At 43.7% G+C, this 15,435-nt stretch overlaps 1 protein-coding gene across 2 annotated transcripts in view; it reads right to left on the reverse strand.

Moving 5' to 3' along the window:
• APPBP2 (amyloid beta precursor protein binding protein 2) overlaps positions 1-15,435 on the reverse strand; it is a 127,813-nt gene that overhangs the window by 33,812 nt on the left and 78,566 nt on the right. For both annotated transcript variants that reach the window (XM_075589619.1, XM_075589618.1), the window contains 3 exons: positions 13,962-14,051; positions 12,185-12,252; positions 11,996-12,101 (listed from right to left, as the gene is read on the reverse strand). In XM_075589619.1, the coding sequence (XP_075445734.1) occupies positions 11,996-12,101; positions 12,185-12,252; positions 13,962-14,051 (264 nt within the window). The remainder of the gene's footprint in view (positions 1-11,995; positions 12,102-12,184; positions 12,253-13,961; positions 14,052-15,435) is intronic.

A 15,435-nucleotide genomic window follows, 5' to 3' on the forward strand; every position in this document is an offset into this window, starting at 1 on the left:
GGAGGAAATGGAAAAGAGCATCATATCAGAATTATAAAGAATGCAACAAAAGTTGCAAAAGGGCAATCCAATTAGCAAGAATTGAAAATGAAAAAAAGATTATAATAGAAAGCAAGATCAACTCTAAAAATGTCTTTAATTACCCTAATAACAAAAAAAAATTAGTCAATAAAATATAGGACCTTTTAAGTATGAGATGGGCAGGCAAATTATTGGAAATAAGGAAAAAGCAGAGGTACTGTATTAAACAAATTCTTTGTCTCTATATTAACCATGGAATTGCAATAGTAGTGTCGCAGGAGGAAGCCATAACCTCGATATTAACGAACAATTGGTTAACTGAGGAAGCAGTTCAGAGGCGGCTTGATAAAGTTTAAGTAAATAAAGCACCTGGCCCAGATGGCATGCAGCCAAGAGTTCTTTGGGAGCTAAGATCAGTAATAGCCATTACATTTAATATTCAAGGACTCCATTTCCACAGGCTCAGTACCACATAATTGGTGTAAAGAAGATGTGGTGCCTATATTTAAAAAGGTAGCTAGATCACAACCGGGGAAATCTTGACCTATAAGCCCAACCTCAATAGTGGGGAAGCTACTTGAAAGTTTAGTACGGGATAATATTCTGGAATACCCAATAAAAAACTAAATTATTAGTAATAGTCAGCATGGATTTATGAAGGCTAGGTTGTGCCACACTAATCTTATTAGTTTCTTTGAGGAGGTAAGTAGGCTATGTAAGCTTAGTCAGGGGCTACAAGGAGTGTGGTAAAAATCCCATTTATGTAGTCCATCTGGTGCCTTCAGAAATGTAAGTCACGGTGCATTTTCACGTAACTGGCGTCACCATGCACACGCAAACATTGCTCTTTTTCATTTTATGTGGGAATCCCCTTCCCTCCCTCCCTCCCTCCCATCTGGGACTGACGAGGGTGCCTAGAGGACCAATCAGTTGGTTACTCCGACTTGACTTGACTGATACCTCATTGATAAATACATTTGTGCGTTTGTCTTTACTGTATTACACTATATTGTGTTCTATTTACTTTTCACATAATCCTGGATGTATTTGCGCTCTGGATCTTGGTTTCCAAGTAGGAATTTAGACCAGGGTAATGAAGTTGTTGAAGGGTTGAAGTGTTGAAGTCTACTTACATTTTGCAAAGGCTTAGTATATGATAAAGCAAATCGGACTCAATTAAAATATTTGCACCTGGATTTAAATTTGGTTGAAGAATAGACAACAGAGTTGTCATAAATGGAACTTTTTCAGGTTGGGATAAAGTTGCGAGTGGAGTACCTCAAGGATCGGTAATGGGACCTCTGCTTTGTAACTTGTTTATTAATTACCTTGAGGTTGGCCTACAGAGCAAAATCTCCAACTTTACTGATGACACTAAATTGTGTAAGGTAGTAGAATCAGAGTAGGATGACATTTCTCTCTAGAAGGACTTGGATAGACTGGAAACATGGGCAGGTAAATGGCAGATGAGGTTTAATACTGATAAATGTAAGGTTATGCATTTGGGAAAAGAGATAAACAGGCAATTTACAAATTAAATGGGGATAAATTAGGAGAATCCTTGATGGATAAGCATTTAGGAGTGCTTGTAGACAGCAGGCTTGGCAATAGTTCCCAAAGTCATGTAGTAAACTGCAAAGGCAAACACGATCTTATCTTGCATTAAACAGGGAATGTATAGAAGGAAAGTAAACATAATTATGCGCCTGTATAAAGCTTTCGTAAAACCACACTTTGAATATGAAGTACAGTTTTGGGCATCAATCCATAAAAAGACATTATGGAACTAGAAAAAGTACAGAGATAAGCCACGAAATTAATAAAGGGGATGGATAATCTGATTTATGAGAGGCAAGCAAAATTAGATTTGTTTACATTAGAAAAGAGGAATCTAAGAGGGGATATGATAACTATATAAAAATATATTCAGAGAATCTATTCATCCCAAGGGCAGTAAAAACAGCACAGGTTCATCCCTTAAGGTTGATAAAAATTAGATTTCACAACAAAAGAAAGGATTCTTTACAGTAAGGGCAGTTAAAATGTGGAGTTCATTACCCATGGAGGCTGTGATGGCAGAGACCAATACAGGCATACCCCGCATTAACGTACGCAATGGGACCGGAGCATGTATGTAAAGCGAAAATGTACTTAAAGTGAAGCACTCCCTTTTTCCCACTTATCGATGCATGTACTGTACTGCAAACATCATATGCGTGCATAACTGATGTAAATAACGCATTTGTAACAGGCTCTATAGTCTCCCCACTTGCGCACAGCTTCGGTACAGGTAGGGAGCTGGTATTGCCGTTCTGACAGGCGCATGCATGAGCTGCCGTTTGCCTATTGGGCGATTATGTCCTTACTCGCGAGTGTACTTAAAGTGAGTGTCCTTAAACCGGGGTATGCCTGAAGATATGTTTAAAAAAAGTTGGACATCTTTTTAGAAAGGAAAGTAAACATGGGAAGGATGTTGATCCAGGGTGTAATCTGATTGCCAATATTGGAGTCAGGAAGGAATTTGTTTTTCCCCTTATGAAATATCATTCAATGAAATTTCATTTGAGTTTTTTGTTTGCCTTCCTCGAGATCTATATACTGTGTATACAAATATAGGAGAAGTATCTGTCATCTAAATTTAGCATAGGTTGAACCAGATGGACGTATGCCTTTTTTCAACCTTATCTACTATGTAACTACAATGCAACAAACATTCACAAGGTTTGTAAGACAAGTATATTTGAAGCCAATTATTAAAACACAGTCCTCCTCTTCAGAAATTAATATCCAACACCCAGGAAGATAGAAGTAAAGTGCATATACAAATAACATACACAATTGAATGATGTATAATCACACTTACTATACAAAAATAGTACAAATGGGCTGACATCTGTTTATTCCTGGACATTTCAGGTATAACTTCCTTAATCATCATCAGTTATTTATTTTTTTAGCAAATACACATCTCCACTTAAGTGGGCATTCGCAATACTTTACAGTTAAAAAATTAATATCAGAGCGCATGAATGGTCGCTTGAGCTGAGAGCTCCTTCCCGGCCGGCGCCTATAATTAATATAAGCGGTACCGACGCTAAGTGAAACCCGTGGGAGACATGTTCTCAGAGGCGGAACAATCAGGGATGTCCACGAGGGCCAAAGGGAGGAAGAAGAAACCGTTAGTCTCCAAATATTTCCTAAAGAACGGATCGGCAATGGCGGAGCTAGCGGAACCCTCCCCACAAAGCGCGGGCTCAGACTGCGAGAGTGAGAGGTTGGCACAGGAGACGGCAGATGGGGGGGGGGGGGGGGAAAATCAGGAATGTGTCACCCGTAAGGACATAAAGGAGTTCTGCAGGGAGATGAAGATGTTCTTCAGGAAGGAGCTGTGGGACTTGAGAAGAGATGTGGATTGAATTGGGGAACGGACAGAAAGCCCTAGAGACGAAGCTGGATGAGACTGTGGTCGTGCTGCAGAACACTAATAAAATAGTAGCACAGCTGAGCACTAAAATCTCTGACCTGGCAGACCGGCAGGAAGATGCCGAAAACAGAGACAGTAGAAATAATATAAGGGTACTGGGGGGTTCCTGAGTCCGTTACTGACCCGGAACAGTTCATCACAAAATGGCTGGAAGACATGTTCCCCGATAAGATGGAGGCAGACAGCCATCTTGACCGTTGCCACAGGGCCCTCCAGTCGAAGCCGCAGGCTGGGGACCCCCAAGGGACATAATTATACGGCTGCACTATTATAAAATCAAAGAAGCCATTTGCCAGCGTGCTAGAGATTCAAAGTCCCTGGAGTTTGAAGGCATCAATCTCCAGGTGTTCCAGGTCCTGGCACCAACTACACTAGCCAAAAGGCGACAGATCACCAGGCTGTTGAAAGACCAGGGGGTCCGGTACCGTTCCCCTTGGCTGTTCCCCTTTGGTCTCTTGGTGCTTCGGAACGGAGTCGCGCACACCCAGAAGAGGGAAAAAGCATTTTTGAGGAAGCTGGGCCTGCATCCGGGTCCCCCCCCCCCACTCAACTGTCTCCAGCTGAGGGTCCAGCTCCCAAGGCTGTCTGGAGCAGAATTGGAGATGCTGCGCGGGAAGGCCCAGATATACCCAGCCATTTGCCGTCAATCGAGTCCAATTAAGGTCTTCAAGGGGCCAGACCAGAGTGCCTTGCTCCATTCTTCCCGGGTCTTCTTGGTGATGAGCGTACGGCTCCCCCTGGCGGCCATGTTCTCAAGTCAGTTTGCAACCTGAAACGCACGGCCATCTTGGATGGTGCCCTGTGCCCCCTGGCGGCCATATCCATAGTTAGGTCAAAGTTGATGCAGCAGCTAGTTCTATAGCGTGAAACGCACAGCCATGTTGGTCTATGTCCTGCTCCCCCTGGCGGCCATGTTCCCGATTCTCCCTGCTGACAGAAGTAGGAGCCCCAGGGAGCGAGGATCCTGCTCCCTCAGAGGGCCGTCCTGACGAGGAGTGTCCGCCCAGAGTTGTGATGTGCCCCCTCCGGGGCGTGGGTTACCGGCGCCTGATGATCTGGGGGGGGGGGGGAAGCCCCCTAGATGGTCCCTCTGGGTGGTCAGGCTTCGGGGGCCTGGACTGGGAGGGGGAATGGAGGGACTGGGGCAGCATCCGGCACCCACCGGAGGACATGAATACATAAGACAGATGAGAGCCCCTAACAGGCTCAAAAGAAGACACACACAAGGGGGGGGGGTGTAGGGGAGTGGTATCCTCAGGGGGAGGCAGGAGGTTTCTGAGTGCCCCCTGCGGGGGGGGAATGCAGAGTGGGGGCCTGGTGGGCAGGAGGTTTGGTTCATAGAGAGGGGAAAGGGGAAGGAGGGTCAGTTGGAGAAGTGGGGCAGCGCAAAGGGGGCAAGGGAGGGGGGCATGACCGAGTTATGGGTAGGGATAAGATGGTGAGAGAGGGGATGGGGCGTTTGACCCAGGTGGGTATAGATGAAGCGGAGGTGGGGGCTCTTATGAGAGACGAGAAGAGAGCCCCATCTAGGAGGATCTTAGGAAGAACGGGGGTTCCCTACCAACAGGGTCGCTCCAACGAGCCAACATATGAGCGGGTGGTGGAGGTAGGGTGGGGATCTAGATCGAAGGATCAGGAGCAACAAAAGGCCCAGGGAGGGTAGCCCAGGAGACATAAAGAGGGGAGGGTTGAGGGGAGTAGAGGACGGGAGCGCTTTAGGTGGTGAAACCGGGAAATAAATAACAAAGACTAGCTACGCTAGATAAGCCAGGGGGAAGGGGGGAGGGTGTTTACGTTGAGTTGGTTAGGGGACGTTAACAGGTTACTGTAGTCCATGGGGCAGGGATCTGGGATTCGGGTTAGTAGCACATAAAAACTGGTTAGTAGTTACCGCAAGTTATAGAAGCGGATAGGATAAGGAGGCGCCGGTGGTGGAAGCACCCCGGTGATTCGTCGGCGTCTCGGATAGTGACGCATGATGGGTTGTCATGGTAACCACAAAGTCCCGAGGGGGTCAGGTAGCCGGGTGTCCCCGGCTCAGTGGCAGCCAAGTTTGGCAGGGCCAGTGGTCCGACATCTCCTTAGGGCGCAGGGGATGGGCCAGGTCTGAACCTGGTCCGTCGCTTATGTGTTGTTTATTTTTTGTTTTCTTTTCTCTTTTTTCCTACCTTCACCTCCCTTTCCCCATTCCTTTCCCAAGGGTGTTGGGTCCTCAAGAAGACAGATCTGAGTCGTTGGGAGCTGAAAGAGAGGAGCGCAGCGGTCCCGGGTGGGTATTGATGAGTGAGTCAGAAGCCTCAGGGTACATAGGGAAACAGTCGGACCCAGATGTCTATTAAGGTACTATCCCATAGTGTTAAAGGTCTGAACAGCCCGGTCAAACGGAAAGTAGCAGTACCCGAATAAAAAAGAAGAGGGGCTGATGTGGTAATGCTCCAGGAGACCCACTTTAGTTCATCTAGCTCTCCCAAATTTCAAGATAATAAATTCCGGAATTTTTTTCTAGCCTCAGGGAGCAGAAAGAAAGAAGGGGTGGCAATCCTAATTCATAATAAATTCCAATTAGTGGTTGAAACTAGCAAAAAATACAGAGCAGGGAGATATCTGATCATTATCGGGACAGTACATGAACAACCTATAACTTTAGCGACATTATACGCCCACTGCGAAAAAGATCCCACTTTTTTTGGCAAATTCTTTCGAATATTAAATACCGCCGCAAAGGGGAGGATAATTTTAGGAGGGGATTTCAACCTCGCGATTAATCCTAAAATGGATACATTGGGTCAGGTTAAAGACAGTAACAAAAAGACTCGGCAGGCCTTACTGAAGGCGCTACGGGAGAATCAGCTGGTTGACATTTGGAGACACACACACGGGGGATCGAAATTACACATTCTTCTCACATCCACATAGCACATATAGCAGAATCGACTACAGGCATACCCCGCTTTAAGGACACTCACTTTAAGTACACTCGCGAGTAAGTACATATCGCCCAATAGGCAAATGGCAGCTCACGCATGCGCCTGTCATCACGTCCTGAACAGTAATACCGGCTCCCTACCTGTACCGAAGCTGTGCGCAAGCGGGGAGACTATAGAGCCTGTTACAAACGCGTTATTTACATCATTTATGCACGTATAGGATGATTGCAGTACAGTACATGCATCGATAAAGTGAAGCACTACCTTTTCCCCACTTAAGTACATTTTCACTTTACATACATGCTCCGGTCCCATTGCGTACGTTAATGCGGGGTATGCCTGTACTTCTTTGTCACTAGTAGACTGGTCCCAAAGGTCGCCCAAACAGGGATCCATGATATTTCATGGTGAGACCACGCACTAATAGAGCTACAGTGCGAACAGATCCACTTGGATAGGCCGGGAGCAAACTGGAAAGTGAATAAATCTATCCTGAAAATTCCAGATATCTGTCAAAACATAGCTCAGGAAATATAACTTTTATTTTCAGGCTAATACCGGGACGGTGGATTCCCAGTTTACCTTATGAGAGGCACACAAGGCAACACTGAGAGGGGTGTTGATTAGTGTTGCCGCAAAAGAGAGAGGAACTAAAAAAAAATTGTAAGGAATTTTAAGGAATAAACTAGAGAGTCTATCAGATAGGCATAAGAAACAACTAAACCCCAGAGTAATACAGGAAATACGGGATATTAAGATCGAGGTCAACATGTTGCTAACCTCCCAGGCCGAGAATTCACTGAGTTGGTCAAAGAGGAAGTTTTACGAGAAAGCGAACAGACCAGATACTATGCTAACACGTAAATTAAGAAATAGACATCCAAATTTTAATATTCAAGAAATCCGTACACAAAAGGGTACAACCACGGCCAACCCAAATAATAATAATTTCATCAAAAGATTTTAATTCGTTTACTATTAATTTTTCACAATGGAAGAACTGACAGAGGTCATCAAGGACCTGAGGCCATCAAAAGCTCCAGGTCCTGATGGCTTTTCAGGCCTCTATTACAAGAAAGTTTGTAAATATATAGCCCCGTGTCTCTTACGTATGTTTAATGCAGTTCTGAGAGGGGCTGCGTTTCCGGAACAAATGCTACAAGCGTCCATTACTATAATACATAAGTCAGGTAGAGATCCGCTGGATTGTATAAATTACAGACCAATTTCTTTGATTAACACAGACGTCAAAATTTACGCTAAATTGTTGGCCAATAGACTATGTCACATCCTACCTAGACTAATACATCCAGATCAAGTCGGCTTCATTAAAAACAGACAAGCCGCGGATAACACCCGACGAATCAGATCTGCTAGATATAGCCAAGGTTGACAAGATACAGGTTATGATGTTAAGTCTAGACGCAAAAAAGGCTTTTGATAGGATTGACTGGCCATATCTAGAAGCTACGCTTGGAGCGTTTGGATTCGGAGATAAACTAAGTAAAGCAATCCTCTCATTGTACTCGGGCCCTACCGCTAGACTGATCCATCAGGGTCAGCCATCGGGCACGCTTCAAATCAAAAGCGGTACGAGACCGGGCTGCCCACGCTCGGCCCTCTTATTTGCCCTTTGTATTGAACCCTTGGCATCACAGATTCGGAAGCACCCGGATATTTCGGGAATCAAAATTCAGTCCCAAGAGCATAAAATAGCATTGTATGCGGATGATATCTTTCTGACTATCTCTAAGCCGCTCACGTCTCTGACAAATCTGTTCGACTTGCTAAGGAAATTTAATAGAATATCCGGGTATAAGATAAACCAGACTAAATCGGAGGCGCTAAATGTGACCCTTCCAAAAGAAATGGTAAAATTGTTAGAGATCAATTTTAATTGGCAGCGCTCAGCGATTAAATATCTGGGGGTACACATTACAAAGGACTCCAAAAGTATATATGGCGCAAATTATCCCTCAATCATTCGGTGATTGATTGCAGACATTAGAAAATGGAAGTCCTATAAGATTTCATGGATAGACAAGATACATAGTATCAAGATGAATCTCCTCCCGCGTATCCTGTACCTATTCCAGACACTACCAGTGCCACTTAGACTGAAGGACATACTCTCACTTCAATCTGATATCTCAAAGTTTATATGGGGGGATAAGAAACCGAGAGTGAACAGAGTAATTATGAAGCGAACTCCCCCGACGGGCGGGCTGGCGGTACCTTGTCTGTTGTCCTATTATAGAGCAGCACAATTGTGTCAAATTATGCAGTGGCAGATCCCCCCTGTATTGAAAAGATGGGTGGATCTGGAGCCAGAGCTTTGCTCCCCAATGGAGTTAAACAACCTAATGTGGCTTCCCAAAAAAACACTGAAATCGGCTAATACGCTGCTAACCTCGATGACCAACTCTAGATTGGTTTGGGAGGCCTCAAGATTTAGGCATAATTTGACCAACAAACATTCATTGATGACCCCCTTATGGGGTAATCCAGAGTTTGCTCCGGGCTTATCGAAAGGCGTTTTTTCAGTGTAGAAACAATGCGGCATTGATAGATTTAGAGATCTGGAGGGTAACAAAAAGATTAAAACATTTGAACAAGTTAGATCGGACAAGGAGATACCCCACACGGAATTTTTTTTAGATACCTTCAGATCAGAGCATTTTATAATAAACACTTCCCCCTCCTCGATTGCCTAAGTTTGAAAAGCTCTGTCTGAGACAAATACAAGGGGACTTACATCGCAGATGTATAAAGAAGTGGTCGGTTCAGGCCCTACAGAGCATTATAAACTACCCTATATGTCTAAATGGGAATCAGACCTGGGAGAAGAGGTAAGCAAGGAAGACTGGTTGGCCATTGTGACTGCGGCAGCCAAGAGCTCGATCTGCACTACAATAAAGGAGAACGCATATAGTCCTAAAGAGGTGGTATCTCCCTCCAAAGAAATTAGCAAGGTTTGTGCCAGGATGCTCCCCGCTGTGCCCGAGACAGTGTGGAGCATCAGCGAACCTGTTACACATGCTGTGGTCTTGCCTGCGGATAGTCCCACTGTGGAGACAAATTAGACATTGGCTACGGAGGATTTTTGACCTCGTTATTCCTCCGGACCCGTGGCTGTTCCTCCTGAACAGACCATGGCCGGGACTTTCCAAAACGGGCAATAAATTGATAGCGCATTTAGAAACGGCTACGAGGTGCGAGATCGCGGTACGGTGGAAACAAACAGAGATCCCAACTATCCCCCAAATTAGGAATAGAATGTGGTATATTTGCCAGATGGAAAAGTTAATGAGTCTGGTTAACGACACTGGTGACAAATTTCTAAAAGTCTGGATGCCGTGGTTAGCCCAGACAGACATCCCAGGAGTAGAGAGAGCCACAATCTGGGAATGATAGTGATAAATGCGTTCTCATTTGAGGGGTAGAGGAGAGTAGGCTGCTGGCTACAGACAGGGCTATTCAGGCCACCGAGGGTCGGAGAAATCCCAGATAAGATGCAAGGACATTTGTCCTCCACATAGGAGATGAATAGGGCTCCCGAGGGCATCGTGGAGGGGCGGTAGAGGAGTGGTCCCACACCCGTCCCCTTCCACTCACCCCCCCCACCCTCCTATTCCCTTTTGCTTTTTGTTTCTTAGTTGTTCATAAGCCTAACTAATTGATACTTTAAGGTAGAATTAGTACAATACTGTACACAGTTACGATATTTCTGGATGGCCTGTTAAAGGATAGGCAGTAGTATATTTTCATTATATGACATTTCTGTATATGCAATGATATGTTTGGAAGGAAAACAAATTCAATAAAAATTGAAGTTACAAAAAAATAAATAAAATTAAAATCAATTGTTTTGCTAGGAAAAGCCCAAAACACTGGTAAGTTAGATATACACCCGAGCTCTGGTGGTAGCGAATTCCAGACCTCTGAAGTTGCACTCGAGAAGGCCCGCAGTACCCTTGGCACAGATGGGAGAACCCCATGAAGATCTGAGCTCATAGTATCCTTCCACAACTTCAAACGAGAGTGCAGATAGACAGGCCCTTAATCTTGCAAGGTTTTAAATGTCATTACGGCTAACTTGAACCGAACCCGGAAGATCACTGGTAGCCAGTGCAGGTCACATAAGATGGGAGTAATATGCTCAAAGTGAGAAACGCATCGCATCCGAGCAGCAACGTTCTGCACATGCTGGAGCCTCCGCATCAGGCTCAGTCTTGCATACAAGGCATTCCCATACTCCAACCGCATAGACACCAAAGCATGGACCAGTGACTCAAGGTTCATATATGATAGGAATGGACGCAAGTTCCATAAGAGCCTCAGATTTCAAAAATAAATAAAACAGACTTGACAACTGAGGCCACCTGGGCTCGCATGTTGAGACTCTGGTCAAAGAAGATGGCGAGGTTACGAACCTGGCAGACGGGCAGCAGCTGTACACCATTGATTAGGGGAAGCTCGCAAACCATAGTCAGGCATCTTGCCGAACCCATAATTATTAGTTCAGTCTTATGAGGATTGAGCTTCTGTTGGTTGAATTTTTTCTCCCCCATAGTAAGTATGTATTTAGGATGTAGTGGAGATCTTGTTGGAGCACCACATAGGGAATGTGCATCTATTTTTCTTTAAGATTAAAGCTATTGTTTCTTTTAATAGGCATGTACCATCTACCAAGTTTCTTTATTAGAAGATTCTATAACCAAAATAATGTTGAGGCAACATTAGGAATAATTCGGATAATAAGTTAAACTGTAATGCATATAAAAAGCCTAACCCAAACTCTTTACTGGTATTTAAAATTAACAACATACAAGTGAGCAGAGTTAGGACACTGGTCAATTCAAAAGTGAATCACTGAATATGAATTAAACTACTAATGAAAACCCTAATGCAGCAATCCCCCTACTCTGAATCGGAAGCTAAACTGCACCATTTTCATCTCTGGTGAACAAACAGGTGCCGAGGTATTTACCTGTACCTGTGCCAATGTTGCTGGTCAGGTTTAGTAAATAAATATGGCTGCCATCAAAGCCACACTCAGACGGCCCAATAGGAAGCCACAATATCATCAGAGATTGATATTGCAGCTTCCTATTGGATCACCCAGGCGTCCATCAAAAAGATAAATTTCCAAAAATGGGGGGGTGGGGGGGAGTTGCTGCTTTAACTGAAGCTATAAAACATATTACAAAGTCTTCTTCTACCTTCTCATTACATCACAAATGGAATCCTACATTATGTCAATGAACAGACAAGTTTGAGATGCTTAAAAAAGGAGCAATTCATTATATTTATACGCATACTTAGCTCACCACTATAACTCCCTTCCCCTCTTTAAATCAGGAACTTTTAATATTTTCTTCTGTTTTTGAGTCACAATTACTTATTTTCTCATTCTACTTCAAGGACTGCCACGGTTTGTTAGATACAGAAATTAGGCAAACTTGTTTGCTTCAGGGTTATCCTTTCTAACAAGAATTACTTGACTGTAAAAGAGCATTCTCCTTTAATGGAAGGAAGAAAACACACTTTCCCAACAGCCTACCTGATAGATGGCGACTGACTGGCATATGTTATCTACGTTCAGAAGGTAAAATCCATAGTCTAGTAGCGTGTCAGAATATTTTGGATGCTTAGGCCCAAAATTCTCCCTGGGAATAGATGTAGAGCATTAGTAACAACATGAAAAGGCTTAAATCATTAAATCAAGATTTAGAAACTACTGAACACTTACCGTGCCAAATAAACCGCATGTTTTATTAACTGCTCTGCCTTCTTGAACTCACGCTTCACCACACAAGCCTAAAGAGAACAGATATTGACTGGGAGGATAGTGCATGGCATATATCAACAGGCACAAGTAGCAGTTAGACTATATTTTTGTAAAAAAAAAATGTTTACTTTAGCGGTAGTATATTGGTTACTCACAATATTGCTATATAATAGTAGTTAAAAGGATTTACTACATTTACAGTCATTTTATATATTTTTTGAATGTGCACTTTAAAATTGATAAAGCTGAACTGAACTTTTTTCACTTCAATGGTTATATTTCAGCAGATGTCACATTTCAGAGAGTAAGTTCTGTAGCTTCAATCATATCAAAACCACTGCTGTCATACAATCCTGATGTGGTGTTTCTTCTATTCCTCAAATGCTTGTGAGGAAGAGGAGAAAATATAAAAAGAGTTCAGCAAACTTCAAGAGCCTTCCAAAATTAAATATGGAGAAAAAACAATTGCATACAAATTCAGGTACTGCAACCTTATTCAGGTTAATATTTGCCTTGCATGAAATCATTTCACAAATTTGTTCCATTAGAAAATAAAAGGCAGTATTGCTGCTTTAACAAATATTGCAAAATTACTGTGTAAATTCTCCTTTGTATAATATACAAGTTCAAGACATTAAAATCACTAAAACGTATAATTAGTAGAAACCAGTGTAGTAAACACTAAAATAACAAATAAGCCACTTTATGTTAAACTAGATTATTCATAACAAACTGATACAGATGCCATAAAAAAACAAGTATTCGCCTTTAATTATATACAGCTTATTAAACGCAATGAAGCAACAGGTATTTATATAACCAATTGACACCACAGAACTAATACAGCTCAACTCCGTTATAGCGCAATCCGCTACAACGCGGATCCGCATAACGCAGTGTGAGCGTGGTGTCCGTTTTTTTAAAAGCTAATTTTTTTAAAGCTTTATTGCGGACGGACAGACGCACAATACTCCATCCCTCTGCCTGCACATCACCCCCCTCCCCCAGTCTGGACATCACATCCCCCCCTGCCTGCACATCACACCCCATCCTCCCCTGCCCATCACATCCCCCCTTCCTGCCCATCACATCCCTTGCACACACACCTTTCCGCCCTCCCTCCCTGTACCTCCACTCGGGGGGAGGAGAGAAGGGAGCTGGTTTCTGGCCGGGGACACACACAAACAGCTGACATCCCGGCCCAGACTCACCAGCTTCTCCTGTACTGCTGACACACACCTCTCCCTTACTCCCTGTACCTCCGCTGGGGGGATGGGAAGGGGGAGGAGAGAAGGGAGCAGGTTAAAGGCCAGGGGACATACACAGACAGCTGACATCCCAGCCCATACTCCGTGAGATCCTCCCCCCGTCTCTCGCAGACTCAAAGCTTCTCTGCACAGCACACAGACCAGCTGCTGCTGCAGATGCCGCGTAATGCTGAGTGGGGCTGCCGCTGTGACGCCAGGCTCAGGGAGAGCTGGGAAAGTTATCCCAGGTCTCCCCCTCCGGCGGACGCGGAACCCCTTATCGCGGCGGCCATTTTATTTATTTAAGATCGCGGTCCCGGTTATAACGTGGTCGTATCGGGTGGACTCCGAGGACCGCATTATAACGGGGTTCAGCTGTACTGAAAACATCTGTATTTTTTGGCATTGGAGTATGGTGTTTTTAAACATCAATTGCATTTTTTAATGTGACATTTAGCTGCTCCAATCAGATACAGCCAGGCTGCACTTACCTTGGACGCTTGCCTTAGAACATCCACAACCACTTTCACAGGCAGTCCACTTGTGATTTCCTTCATAGCTTCTATACACCATTTATATGCCTAGGAAATGAAAAGAACAAGCTCATAGCAGCGAAACAAGAAAAATGGAAGGAAAAAATAAATAAAAATAATATATATATATATATATGTATATATATATATATATATATATATATATATATATACACACACACACACACACACACACACACACACACACACACACACACACACACACACAAAATATACATACACACACACATACGAATAGGAAACTAGTGTGTAATCTCATATCCTAAACAAGCAAAATACCAATGTATGCTTACCATCATCATCAGCTGAATGGAGGTATGGGGGACACACTCAGGGATGAGAGATTAATATTAATTACCTTCATATTAATTGTAGAAATACTGGGTGCTCTGAACGAGAGCTGCCCACTCAAGAAATCATCAGTAGTGTAGGCTTGGCATCACCAGATTACTATGTTTAAGGCTGGGATAATGGTGCTGGCGTCGCTGGGTGCACGTGCCCGGCAAGCACTCTGTTGTATTTTGTTACGGGAGCTAACCCAGTGCCTGTACAACTGTTGGCAAAGTAGCGCGTGAAGCGTCGCCGTTCTCAGAAGCTTAAGAAAATCTGTGTTTTCAGGTAGCTGCCACGTGACGTCAGCGCACGTGAGCTGGTTCAGTCAATGAGGGCGAACCAACATAGTGACGCGTCCGCCATGCCCCCGCCACGCATCTACAAGCTCTTGCAGTTAAGTTCACAAACCACTTGGGCTGCAGGAGTGCACGCAGGGGCGCGCTCATTTGCACGCAGCCACGCAGGGTCCATAATCCCAGCCTTATTTGATCCTTGAGAAAGCACTATAACAGCGTGAAACGCGTGGGAGCAGAATTTTGTTTGTTTTGTCCCCAGTATGTCATTTTTAATTATGTAGTTTAATAAAATTTATTTTATTTTTTGTTCTAAACACGGTGAGTTGTGAGTGCTTGGGGCTTGTTCGAGTTGTCCACCAATCCTCCACACCGTTCTTTTATTTGATCAATAGTTGGGTGCTGATCTGCACCTACATTATGATTACGAAACATTGATCAAATACTGCATAATCTGTTTGTCATGTTAATGCCCTTGTCCTGTTCAGTTGTGTTAACAATAGAGCAACCAAGCGGTTAACTCAATTTTAAAATACCTATTTTTACATGTCTCTTAAGTCATGTTTAGGATTAACCTGGTCTGAACATTTAAGAATCAATAAAACAATATGTTTATCCTATGAGTGACTGGTGAGGGTGGCAAGAGATAGGGAGATCTGTGGGTTATCTTAAAGGGCACTAGGTACATTTCTGAGATTGAAATATGGTTAGCAGAGGGAGGGAACAGACCAAGCCCTCTCTATTTCCTTAAAGATTAAAAAATTTGTGATAATTAAAATATGATG

Source organism: Ascaphus truei, chromosome 3, assembly GCF_040206685.1.
Source record: "Ascaphus truei isolate aAscTru1 chromosome 3, aAscTru1.hap1, whole genome shotgun sequence".
NCBI classification, from domain to species: Eukaryota; Metazoa; Chordata; class Amphibia; order Anura; family Ascaphidae; genus Ascaphus; species Ascaphus truei.